This window comes from Myiozetetes cayanensis, unplaced genomic scaffold, assembly GCF_022539395.1.
Source record: "Myiozetetes cayanensis isolate MyiCay16 unplaced genomic scaffold, myiCay2020 scf305, whole genome shotgun sequence".
In the NCBI taxonomy this organism is placed as follows: Eukaryota; Metazoa; Chordata; class Aves; order Passeriformes; family Tyrannidae; genus Myiozetetes; species Myiozetetes cayanensis.
The window spans coordinates 1-19,770 of record NW_026087528.1 but is presented as its reverse complement, the minus strand read 5'-3'; the positions used below and the strand labels follow the sequence as shown (position 1 = coordinate 19,770).

General features: G+C 56.2%; 1 protein-coding gene across 1 annotated transcript in view; it reads right to left on the bottom strand.

The window, feature by feature from the left end:
* The window catches only part of LOC126645544 (helicase SRCAP-like), a 50,815-nt gene extending 33,673 nt beyond the window's left edge, over positions 1 to 17,142 (bottom strand). Inside the window, 15 exon segments of the mRNA XM_050326073.1 lie at positions 51 to 230; positions 6,149 to 6,289; positions 8,746 to 8,931; positions 10,800 to 10,820; positions 12,137 to 12,306; positions 15,920 to 16,059; positions 16,138 to 16,151; positions 16,254 to 16,267; positions 16,390 to 16,403; positions 16,484 to 16,497; positions 16,619 to 16,632; positions 16,733 to 16,746; positions 16,847 to 16,860; positions 16,961 to 16,974; positions 17,109 to 17,142. Of these exon segments, the coding sequence (XP_050182030.1) occupies positions 51 to 230; positions 6,149 to 6,289; positions 8,746 to 8,931; positions 10,800 to 10,820; positions 12,137 to 12,306; positions 15,920 to 16,059; positions 16,138 to 16,151; positions 16,254 to 16,267; positions 16,390 to 16,403; positions 16,484 to 16,497; positions 16,619 to 16,632; positions 16,733 to 16,746; positions 16,847 to 16,860; positions 16,961 to 16,974; positions 17,109 to 17,142 (984 nt within the window).
* Between the last annotated feature and the right edge of the window lie 2,628 nt (positions 17,143 to 19,770).

The window sequence follows — 19,770 nt, the reverse complement described above, 5'->3', positions numbered from 1 at the left end:
ACCCTCAACCCCCAAATCCCCTTAGCCCCTGCCCCCCGGCCCCTCCCCACCTGAGCAGGTGAGCTGTGGCGCGCCTGCCGGCGGGGGTGGGGAGGGCGCGGGGGGGCGTTGAGGGAGCGGCTCAGCAGGTCCGAGTACTTCTCGGTCTGGCCCACGATGAAGTCGAGCTGCAGGTCCAGAGCCTTCTTCCGCTTCTCCTCCAGCCGAGACTGCTGCTTGAACTGCACCACCTGAGCCACCAGGGGGCATTAACGGTCAGCAGGGGGCATTAACGGTCATTAACAGCCATCAGGGGTCATTAATGGTCATCAGGGGTCATTAACGGTCATCAGGGGTCATCAGGGGTCATTAGCGGTCATCAGGGGTCATTAACGGTCATCAGGGGTCATCAGAGGTCATCAGGGGTCATCAGGGATCATTAACGGTCATCAGGGGTCATCAGGAGTCGTTAACAGTCATCAGGAGTCATTAACGGTCATCAGGGGTCATTAACGGTCATCAGGGGTCATCAGGAGTCATCAGGGGTCATTAGGGGTCATTAGCGGTCATCAGGGGTCATCAGGGGTCATCAGGGGTCATCAACGGTCATCAGGGGTCATCAAGGGTCATTAACGGTCATCAGGGGTCATCAGGAGTCATCAGGGGTCAGCAGGGGTCATTAACGGTCATCAGGGGTCATTAAAGGTCATCAGGGGTCATTAACAGCCATCAGGGGTCATCAGGGATAATTAATGGTCATCAGGGATCATTAACGGTCATCAGGGGTCATCAGGGGTCATTAACGGTCATCAGGGGTCATCAGGAGTCATCAGGGGTCATTAACAGTCATCAGGGGTCACTAACGGTCACCAGGGGTCATCAGGGGTCATTAACGGTCATCAAGGATCATCAGGGGTCATCAGGGGTCATCAGGAGTCATTAATGATCATCAGGAGTCATCAAGAGGCATCAGTGGTCATTAACAGTTATCACAAGTCATCAGGAGTCATCAGGGGTCATTAACAGTCAACAAAAATCAGCTAGAGTCATTAACAGTCATCAGGGGTCATCAGGAGTCATCAGGGGTCATCAGGAGTCATCAGGGGTCATTAACAGTCATCAGGGGTCATCAGGAGTCATTAATGGTCATCAGGAGTCATCAAGAGGCATTAGTGGTCATTAACAGTTATCGCAAGTCATCAGGAGTCATCAGGGGTCATTAACGGTCAACAAAGATCAGCTAGTCATTAACGGTCATCAGGGGTCATTAACGGTCATCAGGGGTCATCAGGGGTCATCAGGGGTCATTAATGGTCACCAGGAGTCATCAGGGGTCATCAGGGGTCATCAGGAGTCATTAACGGTCATCAGGGGTCGTCAGAAGTCATCAGGGCTCATCAGGAGTCATCAGGGATCATCAGGGGTCGTCAGGGGTCATTAATGGTCATCAAAGGTCATCGGGGTCATTAACGGTCATCAGGGGTCAGCAGGGGTCATCAGGGGTCGTTAATGGTCAACAAAGGTCAGTGGGAGTCGTCAATGGTCGTTGGGAATCGTCGCGGGTCGTTGAAGGTCAATCTTGGCCGTTGACCACCATTAACCACCCTTGACCACTATTGACAACCTTTGACCACCACTGACCACCTTTGACTACCCCTGACCACTGTTGACCACCACTAACCACCCTTGACTACCACTAACCACCACTGACTCCCATTCACCACCCCTGACCATCATTGACCACCCTTGACTTCCACTGACCACCCTTAACCACCACTGACCTCCCTTAACCACCATGACCACCACTGACCACCACTAACAACCACTGGCAACCATTGACCACCACTGACCACGCTTGACCACCCCTGACCACCGTTGACCACCACTAACCACCACTGACAACCATTGACCACCACTAACCACCACTGACTCCCATTCACCACCCCTGACCATCATTGACCACCCTTGACTTCCACTGACCACCCTTAACCACCACTGACCTCCCTTAACCACCATGACCACCATTGACCACCACTAACAACCATTGGCAACCATTGACCACCATTGACCACGCTTGACCACCCCTGACCACCGTTGACCACCACTAACCACCACTGACAACCATTGACCACCCTTGACCCCCATTGACCACCACTGACCACCGTTGACCACCCTTGACCCCCATTGACCACCACTGATCACCATTGACCACCACTGACCACTCTTGACCGTCCTTGACCACTGTTGACCACCCTTGACCACCACTAACAACCATTGACCACCCTTGACCACCATTGACAACGCTTAACCAACATTGACCACCCTTGACCACCACTGACCACCCTTGACCACTGTTGACAACCCTTGACCACCACTAACCACTATTGACAACCATTGACCACCATTGACAACGCTTGACTACCACTAACCACCACTGACCACCATTGACCACCACTGACCCCTGTTAACCACCATTGATCCCTGTTGACTCCCATTGACCTCTATCAACCACCCTTGACCACCACTGACCCTCACTGACCACTGTAGACCCTCCTTGACCTCTGCTGACCCCCCCTGACTCCCATTGACCACCACAGATCCCTGTGTCCACCACTGACCCCCGTTGACCACCACTGACCACCATGGACCCCTGTTGACCACCGTTGGTCACCACTGCAGGCCACTGACCACCATTGATACCTGTTGACCACCATTGACCACCGCTGACCCCCATTGGCCTCCATTAACCATCACTGACCACCGTTGACCCCCACTGACCTCCATTAATTCCCATCAACCTCTATTGACCACCACTGACCCCCATTGACCTCCATTAACCATCACTGACCACCGTTGACCCCCACTGACCTCCATTAATTCCCATCAACCTCTATTAACCACCACTGACCCCCATTGACCTCCATTAACCATCACTGACCACCGTTGACCCCCACTGACCTCCATTAATTCCCATCAACCTCTATTAACCACCACTGACCCCCATTGACCTCCATTAACCATCACTGACCACCGTTGACCCCCACTGACCTCCATTAATTCCCATCACCCTCTATTAACCACCACTGACCCCCATTGATCACCATTAACCATCACTGACCACTGTTGACCCCCATTGACCTCCATTAACCATCACTGACCACCGTTAACCCCCACTGACCTCCATTAATTCCCATCAACTTCTATTGACCACCACTGACCACCATTAACCTCCATTACACTCCATGAATTTCTATTAACCACCATTGACCACCGTTGACCCCCACTGACCTCTACTAACCACCATTGACCACCGTTGACCCCCACTGACCTCTACTAACCACCATTGACCACTGTTGACCTCCACTGATCTCCATTAACCCCCATTGACCACTGTTGACCTCCATTGATCCCCATTAACCCCCATTGACCACTGTTGACCTCCATTGACCTCCATTAACCCCCACTGACCTCCATTAACCCCCACTGACCTCTATTAACCACCACTGACCACCGTTGACCCCCATTGACCCCCATTAACCCCCATCAACCTCCATTAACCACCACTGACCACCGTTGACCACCATTGACCTCCATTAGCCCCCACTGACCTCTATTAACCACCATTGACCACCGTTGACCCCCACTGACATCCATTAACCCCCAATGACCAACGTTGACCCCCATTGACCTCTATTAACCACCACTGACCACTGCTGACCCCCCTTAACCCCCATCAACTTCTATTAACCACCACTGACCCCCAATGACCTCCATTAACCCCCATTGACCCCTATTAACCCCCATTGACCTCCATTAACCCCCATTGACCCCCACTGACCTCTATTGTCCACTGTTGACACCCCTTGACCTCTGTTAACCACCACTGACCCCCACTGACCTCCATTAACCCCCATTGACCTCTATTAACCACCACTGACCCCCATTGACCTCCATTAACAACCATTGACCTCTATTAACCACCACTGACTCCCACTGACCTCCATTAACACCCACTGACTTCTATTAACCACCACTGATCTCCATTAACCCCCACTGACCTCTATTAACTCCCATTAACCTCCATTAACCGCCATTGACCACCACTGACCCCCATTGACCTCCATTAACCACCACTGACCCCCACTGACCCCCATCGACCCCCACCCCCAGGTCACCCCCAGATCTCGTCACCTTCTCGACGCTGCTCCAGAAGTGCCTGACCCCATTGACCCCCATTGACCTCTGTTAACCCCCAATGACCACCACTGACCCCACTGACCCCCATTGACCTCTATTAACCCCAATGACCCCATTGACCCCACTGACCTCTATTAACCCCCAATGACCACCATTGACCCCCACTGACCCCCACCCCTCAGGTCACCCCTCAGAACTCGTCACCTTCTCGACGCTGCTCCAGAAGTGCCTGACCCCCATTGACCCCCATTGACCCCCATTGACCTCTGTTAACCCCCATTAACCCCATTAACCCCATTGACCCTCATTGACCTCCTATTAACCCCTCAATGACCTCCATTGACCCTCCATTGACCTCTATTAACCCCCATTGACCCCCATTGACCCCCATTGACCTCCATTGACCTCTATTAACCCCCATTGACCACCATTAACTCCCATTGACCATCCCCATTGACCCCCATTGACCTCTATTAACCTCCAATGACCACCATTGACCCCCATTGACCCCCATTGACCTCTATTAACCTCCAATGACCTCCATTGACCCCCATTGACCCCCATTGACCCCCATTGACCTCTATTAACCTCCAATGACCACCATTGACCCCATCGACCCCACTGCCCCCAGGTCACCTCTCAGATCTCGTCACCTTCTCGACGCTGCTCCAGAAGTGTCTGACCCCCATTGACCCCCACTGACCCCCATTGACCTCTATTAACCCCCATTGACCTCTATTAACCCCCATTGACCTCTATTAACCCCCAATGACCCAATGACCCCCATTGACCCCCATTGACCTCTATTGACCTCCATTGACCTCCATTGACCCCATTGACCCCCATTGACCTCTATTGACCTCCATTGACCTCCATTGACCCCCATTGACCCCCATTGACCTCCATTGACCCCCATTGACCCTCATTGACCTCCATTGACCCCCATTGACCCCCAGGTCACCCCTCAGAACTCGTCACCTTCTCGACTGCTCCAGAAGTGCCTTGACCCCATTGACCCCCATTGACCTCCATTAACCTCAATGACCACCATTGACCTCTATTAACCTCCATTGACCCCTCATTGACCTCCTATTGACCTTCATTGACCTCCATTGACCTCTATTGACCTCCATTGACCTCCATTGACCTCTATTAACCACCATTGACCACCATTGACCCCCATTGACCTACCATTGACCTCATTGACCTCCATTGACCACCACTGACCCCCAATGACCCCCATTGACCCCCATTGACCTCCATTAACCACCACTGACCCCCAATGACCCCCATTGACCCCCATTGACCTCCATTAACCCCCATTGACCCCCATTGACCTCCATTAGCACCATCTATTGACCTCCATTGACCTCCATTGACCTCTATTGACCCCCATTGACCCCATTGACCTCCATTGACCCCATTGACCCCCATTGACCTCCATTGACCTCGCATGACCCCCATTGACCCCATTGACCCCCATTGACCTCCATTGACCACCACTGACTCCCAATGACCCTATTCCATTGACCTCTTACCTTATTGACCCCCATTGACCTCCATTGACCCCCATTGACCTCCATTGACCCCCATTGACCCCCATTGACCTCCATTGACCTCGCATGACCCCCATTGACCTCCATTGACCTCCATGGACCTCCATTGACCTCCATGGTGACCTCCATTGACCTTCATTGACCTCCATTGTCCTCCATTGACCCCCATTGACCTCTATTGACCCCCAATTGACCTCCATTGACCCTATTGACCCCCATTGACCCCCATTGACCCCCAATGACCCCCATTGACCTCTATTAACCCCCATTGACCCCATTGACCCCCATTGACCACCATTGACCTCCTATTAACTCAATGACCCCCATTGACCCCCAATGACCCCCATTGACCCCCATTGACCTCTATTAACCCCCATTGACCCCCATTGACCCCCACCCCCCCCAGATCTCGTCACCTTCTCGACGCTGCTCCAGAAGTGCCGCACCTCGCGGGCGATGGCGGCGGCCACGCGGCGCAGCTTGGCCTGCTCCTCCCGCTTGGCGCGCTCCTGGCGCTGCCGCTGCTCCTCGTGGTGCCGCATCACCATCCGCACCACCTGCACCACAGGGGGGGACAGGGGAGGGCAAGGTGGGCTTGAGGAACCACCACGAGTTCTTCAGGTGCTCCAAATGACACACAAAGTCCTCCCAAAAGCTCCCTCAGGTGGCACCAAAAGTTCTCCAGGTGCCACCAAAACCTCCCTCAGGTGCAACCAAAAGTTCTCCAGGTGGCACCAAAAGTTCTCTCAGGTGGCACCAAAAGTTCTCCAGGTGGCCCCAAAAGTTCTCCAGGTGACCCCAAAAGTTCTCCAGGTGGCATCTGAGGTTCTCCAGGTGCCCCCAGAGGTTCTAAAGGTGCCACCAAAAGTTCTCCAGGTGCCCCCTGAGGTTCTCCAGGTGCCACCAAAAGTTGGGCTTGAGGAGACACCACAAGTTCTTCAGATGGTCCAAACGACACCCAAAGCCCTCCCAAAACCTCCCTCAGGTGCCACCAAAAGTTCTCCAGGTGGCACCAAAAGTTCTCAGGGGGGACACAGAAGGGGACAAAGAGGATGGACAAGGTCAAGGTGGGCTTGAGGAACCACCACGAGTTCTTCAGGTGCTCCAAATGACACACAAAGCCCTCCCAAAACATCCCTCAGGTGGCACCAAAAGTTTTCCAGGTGCCACCAAAAGCTCCCTCAGGTGGCACCAAAAGTTCTCTCAGCTGCCACCAAAACCTCTCTCAGGTGCCACCTGAGGTTCTCCAGGTGCCACCAAAACCTCTCTCAGGAGCCACCAAAACCTCTCTCAGGTGCCACCAAAAGTTCTCCAGGTGCCACCAGAACTTCTCCAGGTGCCACCTGAGGTTCTCCAGGTGCCCCTGAGGTTCTCCAGGTGCCACCAAAAGTTCTCCAGGTGCCACCAAACACCCCTCCAACCCCACCCCAGGTTCTCCAGGTGTTCCAATCCCCTCCAGGTGCCCCCAGGTGCCACCAAATCCCCTCCAGGTGCCTCACCTTCCTGGCGCGCCCTCTTCCACATCCCTCTCCTGGGCGAAGTCAGCCCAGCCCCTCCAGAGTGCCACCAAACCCCTCCAGGTGCCACCAAGCCCCCGTCCCAGCCCTCCAGGTGCCACCAAACTCCCCTCCAGGTGCCCCCAGGTGCTCACCTTCCATGGCCACGTCCCTCTTCCACCTCCCCTCCTGGGGCGAAGTCGGTCCCCCAGCCCCTCCAGGTGCCACCAGATGCCACTCCAGGTGCCACCAAAGCCTCCTCCAGGTGCTACCAAACCCCTCCAGGTGCCACCAAACCCCCAGGTGTCCAGGTGCCACCAAACCCCCTCCCAGCCCCTCCAGGTGCCACCAAACCCCCTCCAGGTGCCACCAAACCCCCGAGGTGTCCCCAGGTGCCACCAATCCTCCTCCCAACCCCTCCAGGTGCCACCAAGCCCTCCAGGTGCCACCAAACCCCCAGGTGTCCCCAGGTGCCACCAATCCCTCTCCCAACCCCTCCAGGTGCCACCAACCCTCCAGGTGCCACCAAACCTCCTCCAGGTGCCACCAAACCCCCTCCAGGTGCCACCAAACCTTCCCAACCCCTCCAGGTGCCACCAAACCCCTCTCCCAACCCCTCCAGGTGCCACCAAACCCCTCCAGGTGCCCCCAGGTGCTCTCCAACGCCCCTCCAGGTGTCCCCAGGTGCCCCTAGGTGCCTCACCTTCCTGGCCACGCCCCTCTTCCACCTCCTCTCCTGGGCGAAGTCGGCCCTCCCAACCCCTCCAGGTGCTACCATGCAACCCCTCCAGGTGTCTCCAGGTGCCACCAAACCTCCTCCCAGGTGCCACCAAACCCCCTCCAGGTGTCTCCAGGTGCCACCAAACCCCCTCCAGGTGTCTCCAGGTGCCCCTCAGGTGCCACCAAACCCCCTCCCAAGCCCTCCCAGCCCCTCCAGGTGCCCCCAGGTGCCTCACCTTCCTGGCCACGCCCCTCTTCCACCTCCTCTCCTGGGCGAAGTCAGCCCTGCCAACCCCTCCAGGTGCCACCAAACCCCTCTCCAGGTGCCCCTCAGGTGTTCCAATCCCCCCAGGTGTCTCACCTTCCTGGCCACGCCCTCTTCCACCTCCTCTCCTGGGCGAAGTCAGCCCTGCCAACCCCTCCAGGTGCCACCAAACCCCTCTCCAGGTGCCCCCAGGTGTTCCAATCCCCTCCAGGTGTGTCACCTTCCTGGCCACGCCCCTCTTCCACCTCCTCTCCTGGGCGAAGTCGGCGGCCAGCCACTCCAGGTGCCACCAAACCCCCTCCAGGTGCCACCAAACCCCTCCAGGTGCCACCAAAACCCCTCCAGGTGCCACCCAGACCTTCACTCCAGGTGCCACCAAACCCCTCCAGGTGCCACCAAACCCCCTCCAGGTGCCACCAAACCCCCTCCAGGTGCCACCAAACCCCCTCAGGTGCCCCCAAACCCCCTCCAGGTGCCACCAAACTCCCTCCAGGTGCCCCCAGGTACCCTCAGGTGCCCCCAGGTGCCTCACCTTCCTGGCCACGCCCCTCTTCCACCTCCTCTCCTGGGCGAAGTCGGCCGCCAGCCACTGCATCTCCTCGCACAGGTAGTCCCAGTGCACCTTGGGCCGCGCCGGCTCCGGCACCTTCGGCAGGCGCCGCAGGGACCAGAACCCCTCCCGCTTCATCTCCGCCACACGGTGCTCCACCTCCGCCTCCTGGGGGAAAATGGGGGGAATTCAGCCAGATTTGGGGAAATGGGGGATAATTCAATTAAATTGGCTCAAAACGCGGGAAAAAAATGGGCGTAGATTGGCCCGAAAATGGAGTAAATGGGCAAAAAAGTGGGGGTAAATTGACACAGAAATTGAGTTCATCTCCGCCACACGGTGCTCCACCTCCGCCTCCTGGGGGAAAATGGGGGGAATTCAGCCAGATTTGGGGAAATGGGGGAAAATTTAATTAAATTGGCTCAAAAACGGGAAAAAAAATGGGGTAAATTGGCCCAAAAATGGAGTAAATGGGCAAAAAAAGTGGGGTAAATTGACACAGAAATTGAGTTCATCTCTGCCACACGGTGCTCCACCTCTGCCTCCTGGGGGAAAATGGGGTGAATTCAGCCAGATTTGGGTAAATGGGGGAAAATTTAATTAAATTGGCTCAAAAACGGGAAAAAAAATGGGGTAAATTGATGGTAAAATGGGGCAAAAATCAGGAAAATTGCAGAAAAAATTGGGTTTAATTGGGTAAGTTGCAGAAAAAAATGGGTCAAGTTATGTAAATTGCAGGAAAAAATGGATTAAATTCGGTAAATTCCCAAGAAAAAATAGAGTAAGTAGGAAAAAGATAGGTTAAATTGACCCAAAAATTGGTTTTATCTCTGCCACCTGGTGCTCCACCTCCGCCTCCTGGGGGAAAATGGGGGGAATTCAGAGAGATTTGGGTAAATGGGGGAAAGTTCAGTTAAATCGGCACAAAAACGGGAAAAAAAACGGGGTAAATTGGCCCAAAAATGGAGTAAATGGACAAAAAAATGGGGTAAATTGACATAAGAACTGGTTTTATCTCCGCCACCTGGTGCTCCACCTCTGCCTCCTGGGGGAAAATGGGGGGAATTCAGAGAAATTTGGGTAAATGGGGGAAAATTTAATTAAATTGGCTCAAAAATGGGAAAAAAAATGGGGTAAATTGGCCCAAAAATGGAGTAAATGGGCAAAAAAATGGGTTAAATTGACACAGAAATTGAGTTCATCTCTGCCACTCGGTGCTCCACCTCTGCCTCCTGGGGGGAAATGGGGTGAATTCAGCCAGATTTGGGTAAATGGGGGAAAATTTAATTAAATTGGCTCAAAAACGGGAAAAAAAATGGGGTAAATTGATGGTAAAATGGGGCAAAAATCAGGAAAATTGCAGAAAAAATTGGGTTTAATTGGGTAAGTTGTAGAAAAAAATGCGTCAAGTTATGTAAATTGCAGGAAAAAATGGATTAAACTGGGTAAATTCCCAAGAAAAAATTGAAGAAAAAAGTGGGTTAAATTGACACAGAAATTGGTTTCATCTCTGCCACGTGGTGTCCTACCTCTGCCTCCTGGGGGGGAAATGGGGTGAATTCAGCCAGATTTGGGTAAAGTGGGGAAAGGTCGGTTAAATTGGCCCAAAAATGGGGTAAATGGGCAAAAAAAATGGGGTAAATCGGGTAAATTGAAGAAAAAAATGGGTTAAATTGACATAAAAATTGGTTTTATCTCTGCCACCTGGTGCTCCACCTCCGCCTCCTGCACCAAAAATGGGGTGAATTCAGCCAGATTTGGGAAAATTGGGGAAAAGTCGGTTAAATTGGCCCAAAAATGGGAAAAAAATGGGGTAAAGTGGGTAAATTGAAGAAAAAAATGGGTTAAATTGACACAGAAATTGACTTCATCTCCCCCACCTGGTGCTCTACCTCTGTCTCTTGGGGGGAAATTGGGGTGAATTCAGCCAGATTTGGGTAAATTGGAGAAAATTCGGCTAAATTGACCCAAAAGTGGGGTAAATGGGCAAATAAAATGGGTTAAATTGACACAGAAATTGACTTCATCTCCCCCACCTGGGGCTCCACCTCCACCTCCTAGGGGAGGAAATAGGGCAAAAAATGGGTTAAATGGGCCAAAAAATGATTTAAATGGGAAAAAAACGAGGTTAGATTGGGTAAATTGTAGAAAAAAATGGGTTAATTAGAAAAAAATGGCTTGAATTAGAAAAAAAAATGGGTTAAAAAGACAGGAAACTCACTGAAATCGACCCAGAAATCTGTTGTATGGACCAAGAAACGGCTTAAATTGGCTCGAGAATCAGGAAAATTGGCAAAAAAATGGGCTAAATCAGCCTCAAAATCGGTTCAATTGACACAAAAATCACTTTGACTGATAAAAGGATGGGTTAAATCGGCACAAAAACGGGTTATGTTGACGCAAAAACTGGTAAAACTGACACAAAAATTGGTTAAAACCACCCAGAACTTGGCGAGACGGACCCAAAAACCAAAGAAATTGTCCCAAAAACCGGCGAGCTCAACCCAAAAGTCGGTGAAATCCCCTTCAAACCCCCTAAATCCCCCCAAACCCCCTCAAACCCCCAAATCCCCCTCAAGCCCCCCAAATCCTCTAACCCCTCAAATGCCCCCAACCTCCCCCAAATCCCCCTCAACCCCCAAATCCCTCTCAAACCCCCAATCCCCCTCAACCCCCAAATCCCTCTCAAACCCCCAAATCCCCCAACGCCCCCAAATCCCCTTAAACCCCCTCTAACCCCCAAATCCCCTCTAAGCCCCCAAATCCCCCCCAAACTCCCTCAAATCTCTCTCAACCCCCCAAATCCCCTGAAAACCCCCCAAACCCACTCCTAACCCCCAAATCTCCTCTCTAAACCCCCAAATCCCTCAACTCCCCCTCTAAGCCCCCAAATCCTCCTCTAATCCTCCCTAAGTCCCCCAGGCCCCAAATGTTTTCTAGACTCTGAACCCCCTCAAACCTCTCCAAGTCCCCTCAACCCCCCCAAATCCCCCAGACCCCCTCAAAGCCCACGAATCCTCCAGTTCACCCCAAGCCCTCAATCCCCCAAATCCCCCAAATCTCCCAAACCCCCAAATCCCCAAACCCCCTCAAACCTCACAAATCCTCCAGTTCACCCCAAACCCCTCAATCCCCCAAATCCCCCAAATCCCCCTCAACCCCCAAATCCCCCAAACCCCCTCAAACCCCACAAATCTCCCCTCAACCCCCCACAAATCCCCAAATCCCCCAAATCCCCCAAACCCCCAAATCCCCTCAAACCCCCAAACCCCAATCTCCTCAAACCCCCCAAACCCCAAATCCCCCTCAAACCCCCAAACCCCCCAAATCCCCCTCCAATCCCAACCAAACCCCCAGCCCCCAGCCCACTCACGTGCTTGGCCTGCCTCGGCGATCTCGGCCTGGGTGCGGTCCCTGCAGACTGGGGGGCTCGGGGGCCGGGGGCCGTCAGGGGGGTCCCAGGGAGCCCAGGGGAGGGGCTGCCGAGGACCCGAGAGACGAGGCCGGGGACACCGGACTGCTGCCCGTCATCCTGCACGGAGCCTGGGGGAAAAAATGGGAATTTTGGGGGTTTGAGGGGATTTGGGGGATTGAGGGACATGGGACTGCTGCCCGTCATCCTGCACGGAGCCTGGGAGAAAAAACCAGGGGGATTTAGGGGGATTTGAGGGGTTTGAGGGGACACCTGGACTGCTGCCTGTCATCCTGCAGCGGAGCCTGGGGGAAAAATGGGAATTTGGGGGAAAAACAGAGATTTGGGGGACACTAGGACTGCTGCCGTCATCCTGCACGGGCCTGAGGGAAAAAAATGGGAATTTGGGATTTAGGAGGGATTTTAGGGGGATTGAGGGACACTGGGACTGCTGCCCGTCATCCTGCACGGAGCCTGGGGGGAAAATGGAATTTGGGGGAAAATGGAAATTTGGGGGTTTGAGGGACATGGGGACTGCTGCCTGTCATCCTGCACAGGAGCCTGGGGCCAAAAAAATGGGAATTTGGGATTTAGGGAGGATTTTGGGGAGATTGAGGGACACTGGGACTGCTGCCCGTCATCCTGCACGGAGCCTGGGGGAAAAATGGGAATTTGGGGGAAAATGAGAATTTAGGGGACACCGGACTGCTGCCCGTCATCCTGCACGGAGCCTGGGGAAAAATGGGAATTTGGGGGAAAATGGAATTTGGGGACACTGGACTGCTGCCCGTCATCCTGCACGGAGCCTGGGGGGAAAAATGGGAATTTAGAGGGATTGAGGGATACCAGGACTGCTGCCTGTCATCCTGCACGGAGCCTGGGGGAAAAAAATGAGAATTTGGGGGTTTGAGGGGATTTGGGGGGATTGAGGGACACCGGGACTGCTGCCCGTCATCCTGCACGGAGCCTGGGGAAATTTGGGGGTTAGGGGGTTTGGGGGGCTTTGGGGGATTTGAGGGGTTTGAGAGGGATTTGGGGGGTTTGAGTGGGATTTGGGGGGTTTGAGAGGGATTTGGGGGTTTGAGGGGATTTGGGGAGGTTTGAGGGGGATTTGGGGGGATTGGGGGGATTTGGGGGGTTTGAGGACATGGGACTGCTGCCGTCATCCTGCACGGAGCCTGGGGGAGATTTGGGGGGTTTGAGGGGATTTGGGGATTTGGGGGGATTTGAGGGATTTGAGGGGATTTGGGGGAGTTTGGAGAAGATTTGGGGGTGTTGAGGCAGATTTCAGGGAGTTTGAGGGGGTTTGGGGGGTTTGAGGGACATGGGGACTGCTGCCCGTCATCCTGCCGCAGACCTGGGGGGAAAAAATGGGGATTTGGGGGGGTTTGAGGGGGATTTGGGGGGTTTGAGGGGATTTGGGGGGGGATTTGGGGGTTTGGGGGACACAGGGACTGCTGCCTGTCATCCTGCACGGAGCCTGGGGGGAAATAATGGGAATTTGGGGGGTTTGAGGGGATTTGGGGGACATGGGGACTGCTGCCCGTCATCCTGCACGGAGCCTGGGGAAAAATGGGGGGTTTGAGGGGATTTGGGGGAGTTTGGAGGAGGATTTGAGGGGGATTTGGGGGGGGTTTGGGGGATTTGAGGGGGATTTGAGGGACATGGGGACTGCTGCCCGTCATCCTGCACAGGAGTCTGGGGGGAAAATTGGGGCGATTTGGGGGGATTTGGGGGGTTTGAGGGGGATTTGGGGGGTTTGAGGGGATTTGGGGGGTTTGAGGGGGTTTGAGGGGGATTTGGGGGATATGGGGACTGCTGCCCGTCATCCTGCACGGAGCCTGGGGCAAAAAATAGGAATTTGGGATTTAGGGGGGGATTTGGGGGGTTTGAGGGGATTTGGGGAGATCTGGGGAGATTTGGGGGATTTGAGGGGGATTTAGGGGATTTAAGGAGAATTTGGGGGAGTTTCAGGGGGATTTGGGGGGTTGGGGGGGTTTGGGGGGATTTGGGGGTTTGAGGGGATTTGGGGGAGTGTGAGGGGGATTTGGGGACATGGGGACTGCTGCCCGTCATCCTGCATGGAGCCTGGGGGAAATGTGGGCAATTTGAGGGGATTAAGGGGGGGTTTGAGGGGGATTTGGGGGGTTGGGGGGATTTGGGGGTTTGAGGGGATTTAGGGGGTTTGGGGAGGTTTGAGGGGGAGATTTGGGGGTTTGAGGGACATGGGGACTGCTGCCTGTCATCCTGCATGGAGCCTGGGGGGAAAACGAGGGTTAGGGGATTTGGGGGAGTTGAGGGGGATTGAGAGGGATTTGGGAGGGGTTTGAGGGGATTTCAGGGGGTTTGGGGGATTTAGGGGGTTTGAGGGGGATTTGGAGGGGTTTGAGGGGGATTTGGGGAGTTTGAGGGGGATTTGAGGAGGATTTGAGGGGGTTTGGGGGATTTGAGGGGATTTGGGGGGTTGGGGGATTTGGGGGTTTGAAGAACATAGGGACTGCTGCCCGTCATCCTGCACGGAGCCTGGGGAGATTTGGGGGTTAGGGGGATTTGGGGGGATTTGGGAGGTTTGAGTGGGATTTGGGGGGTTTGAGGGGGATTTGGGGGATTTGGAGGGGGATTTTGGGGGTTTGGGGGATTTGGGGGTTTGAGGGGAATTTGGGGGTTTGATGGACATGGGGACTGCTACCGTCATCCTGCACGGAGCCTGAAGGGAGATTTGGGGGGTTGAGGGGGATTTGGGGGGGTTGAAAGGATTTGGGGTTTGGGGAGGATTGGGGGATTTAAGGGGGTTTGCGGGGTTTGGGGGATTTGGGGGAGTTTGAGGGGGATTTGGGGGTTTGAGGAGGATTTAGGGAGTTTAGAAAAGATTTGGGAAGATTTGAGGGGGATTTGGGGGATTTGAGGAACATTTGAGGAGGATTTGGGGGAGTTTGAGGAGGGATTTGGGGGCAGTTGGGAAGGATTTGGGGGGTTTGGTGTGGTTCAAGGGGGATTTAGGGGGAAATTGGGGGTTTAAGAAAATTGGGGGGATTTTGTGTGGACTTGGGCACCTCCCCCTCACCTGACCCACCCTCCTCCCTGTAGCCCCTCCTCCCCTGTAGCCCCTCCCCCTGCTTTTAACCTCCCCCTGCCCTTGTAGCCCTCCCCTTCACTTCTAGCCTCCCCCTCACCTCTGGTTCCTCCTTCTCCACTCTGGCCCCTCCCTCCTCTGTAGCTCTTCCCCTCCCCTTTGGCCCCTCCCCAAAAATCTGGCCCCTCCCCTCACTTGCAGCCCTCCCCTTCCTGTAGCCCCTCCCCCTACTCTTGCCCTCCCCTCACTTGCAGCCCCTCCCCTCACCTCTGGCTCCTCCTTTTCCACTGTGGCCCCTCCCCTCAGGTCTGGCCCCTCCTCCTCACTTGTAGCCCTCCCCTCACCTCTGGCCCCTCCCCCTCCCCTTGTAGCCCCTCCCTCTATTACCACCCTCCCCACCTCTGGCCCCTCCCCTCCCTTGTAGCCCCTCCCCTCAATTACCACCCTCCCCCCCACCTCTGGCCCTCCCCCTTGTAGCCCCTCCCTCTATTACCACCCCTCCCCCACCTCTGGCCCCTCCCCTCCCTTGTAGCCCCTCCCCTCAATTACCACCCCTCCCTCCTCACCTCTGGCCTCCTCCCTTGTAGCCCCCTCCCCTCAATTACCACCCCTCCCCACCTCTGGCCCTCTCCCCTCCCCTCTCCTCCAGCCCTCCCCCATCCCAGACTCACCTGTGGGTGGAGTGGTGGAGTGGGGGTGGGGCTGGCCCCGGGCCGCCCCTCCTCCTCCCGGCCGCAGGGCTGCTGGGAAGGGGCGCCTCATTCCGGGGGAGGGGCACCTGGCCGGCCCAGCCTCACCTGCGCGGCACCGCCTGTGGGGCGCCAGGGAGTCACGTTAAACCACGCCCACCTGAGCTCAGACCACGCCCACCCAACCCCCAGGGCCTCACCTGCGCGGCACCGCCTGCGGGGGGCGCCAGGGAGCAACAGGTGAGACCACGCCCACCTGAGCTCAGACCACGCCCACCTCCCTTTAACCACACCCACCCAACCCCCAGGGCCTCACCTGCGCGGCACCGCCTGCGGGGGGCGCCAGGGAGCGACAGGTGAGGCCACGCCCACCTCGCTTTAACCACACCCACCTGACTTTAACCACGCCCACCTGAGCTCAGACCACGCCCACCCAACCCCCAGGGCCTCACCTGCGCGGCACCGCCTGCGGGGGGCGCCAGGGAGCCACTGTTAAACCACGCCCACCTGCCTTTAGCCACGCCCACCCAACCCCCAGGGCCTCACCTGCGCGGCACCGCCTGCGGGGGGCGCCAGGGAGTCACCGTTAAACCACGCCCACCTTGCTTTGGTCACGCCCACCTCACTTTAACCACACCCACCTGAGCTCAGACCACGCCCACCCAGCCCCCAGGGCCTCACCTGCACGGCACCGCCTGCGGGGGGCGCCAGGGAGCAACAGGTGAGGCCACGCCCACCTCAATTAGCCACACCCATCTCACTTTAACCACGCCCACCCAACCTCCAGGGCCTCACCTGCGCGGCACCGCCTGCGGGGGGCGCCAGGGAGTCACGTTAAACCACGCCCACCTGGCTTTGGCCACACCCACCCGAGCTTAAACCACACCCACCCAACCCCCAGGGCCTCACCTGCGCGGCACCGCCTGCGGGGGGCGCCAGGGAGCAACAGGTGAGGCCACGCCCACCTCAATTAGCCACACCCATCTCACTGTAACCACGCCCACCCAATCCCCAGGGCCTCACCTGCGCGGCACCGCCTGCGGGGGGCGCCAGGGAGCAACAGGTGAGACCACGCCCACCTCAATTAGCCACGCCCACCCAACCCCCAGGGCCTCACCTGCGCGGCACCGCCTGCGGGGGGCGCCAAGGAGTCACGCTAAACCACACCCACCTTGCTTTGGCCACGCCCACCTCACTTTGGCCATGCCCACCTTGCTTTAGTCACACCCATCTTGCTTTAGCCACGCCCACCTGAGCTCAGACCACGCCCACCCAACCCCCAGGGCCTCACCTGCGCGGCACTGCCTGCGGGGGGCGCCAGGAAGCAACCATTAAACCACGCCCACCTCACTTTAGCCACACCCACCTAATCCCAGGCCTTGTTTTAAGCCCCCACCCACTTATTTTTAACCCCACCCACTTCTCTTAAGCTCCTCCCACCCCATTTGGGCCCCCCACCTGGCTCAGGCCCCTCCCCACCTGCGTGCGGGGCCCTCGTCCGTCCTCGGTCACACTCCACTTCCACGGTGCCGCTCACCTGGGGGACTGGGGGACACCGGGGTCACTCGGGGCACTGGGAGGGACTGAGGGGATTGGGGCACTGGGAGGGATTGGGGGCACTGGGGATTGGGGGCACTGGGAAGGACTGGGAGGGATTTGGGAGCAACTGGGAGGGATTGGGGCACTGGGAAGGACTGGAGGGATTTGGAGCAACTGGGAGGGACTGAGGGGATTGGGGGGCATTGGGAGGGAATTGGGAGGACTGGGAAGGAATGGGGGTAATTGGGGGGGACTGGGAGGGACTGAGGGGATTGGGGGCAACTGGGGCAACTGGGACCCTAAACCCAGTCTGGGACCCCCAAATTCCCTCACAGACCCCCCAGATTGATCAAGGAGCCCCCAAAACCCCTCAAGGACCCCCCAAATTGATCAAGGAACCCCCAAATTAATCAAGGACCCCCCAAACCCCCTCAAGGACTCCCTAAAATCTCCTCAAGGACCCCCAAACCCCCACAAGGACCCCCAAAACCTTCAAGGACCCCCAAATTGATCAAGGACCCCCAAATTGATCAAGGACCCCCAAAGTGATCAAGGATCCCCTCTAGATTTACCAAGGAGCCCTAAACCCCCTCAAGGACCCTCAAATTAATCAAGGAGCCCCCAAAATTGATTAAGGACCCCCAAATTGATCAAGGACCCCAAAACTCCCTTCAAAGACTCCCCCAAACCCCTCAAGGACCCCCAAACCTCACAGAGAGACCCCCCAAACCACTTCAAGGACCCCCCAAATTCACATAGAGAGCCCCAAGCCCCACAAGGATCCCCCAAAACTGATCAAGGACCCCCAAACCCATCGAGGACCCCCAAAACCCCTCAAGGACCCCCTAAACCCCCTCGGAGGACCCCTCAAATTAATCAAGGAGCCCCCAAATTGATCAAGGAGCTCCAACCCCCTCAAGGACCCCCCAAACCCCTCAAGGACCCCCCTAAAACCTTCAAGGACCACCCCAAATTGATCAAGGAAACCCCCAAATGGATCTAAGGACCCCCAAATCAACTCAAGGACCCCCAGACCCCCTCAAGGACCCCCAAAACCTTCAAGGATCCCCAAAATTGATCAGGACCCCCAAATTGATCAAGGAGCCTCCAACCCTCCTCAAGGACCCCCAACCTCCTCATGGACTCCCCCAAATTGATCAAGGACCCCCAAATTGATCAAAGACCACCCTAAACCCTCCAAGGACTCCCCCAAAACTCCTTCAAGGACCCCTAAAACTGATCAAGGACCCCCAAATGGATCAAGGACCCCCTAAGCTCCTCAGTGATCCCCAAACCCCTCAAGGACCCCCAGACCCTCAAGGACCCCCTCAAACCCCCTCAAGGACCCCCCTAAGCCCCCTCATGGACCCCCAAACCCTCAGAGAGACCCCAAACCCATCAAGGACCCCCAAACCCCCTCTCAGGGACCCCAAACCCCCTCACAGACCCTCTCAGCCCACAAAAGGACCCCCAAACCCTCCTTCATAGACTCCCCAAACCCCCTCAGAGTCCCCAAACCCACCAAGGACCCCCCCAAACCCTTCAAGGACCCTCCAAACCCCTCACAGACCCCCCAAACACCACAGAGAGACCCCCAAACCCCTCACAGACTCCAAACCCCTCATGGACTCCCGTGGGACCCCAAACCCCTCAAAGACCCCCAGTCCCCCTCAGACCCCTCAGAGAGACCCCAAACCCTCTCACAGACCCTCAAACGGGACCCCAAACCCCTCAAGGACCCCCTAATCCCCTCAAACCCCCTCAGAGACCCCAAACCCACCAAGGACCCCCCCAAACCCCCTCACAGACCCCAAACACCACATGGACCCCCAATGAGACCCCAAACCCCTCAAGGACCCCCTAATCCCCAAACCCCTCAGAGAGACCCCAAACCCACCAAGGACCCCCAAACCCTTCAAGGACCCCCAAACCTCTTCAAAACCCCCTAAACCCCTCACGGACCCTCCCCACCCCACACCAAACCCCTAAACCCTTAAGGACCTCCCAAACCCTCAAACCCCACACAAGGACCCCCAGACCCCTCAGAGAGACCCTAAACCCACCAAGGACCCCCAAACTCCACTCAGGGACCTCCCCAAACCCACCGCAAGGACCCCCCAAATCGCTCTCACAGACCCCAAACCTCACACAGGACCCCCAACCCACTCAAAATCCCCTATTACCTCTGCGCACACCAAAACCTGCAACCCCTCAAGGACCCCCCAAACCCCACACAAGGACCCCCAACACATTAAAGACCCCCAAACTCCCTCACAAGGAGCCCCTGAACTCCT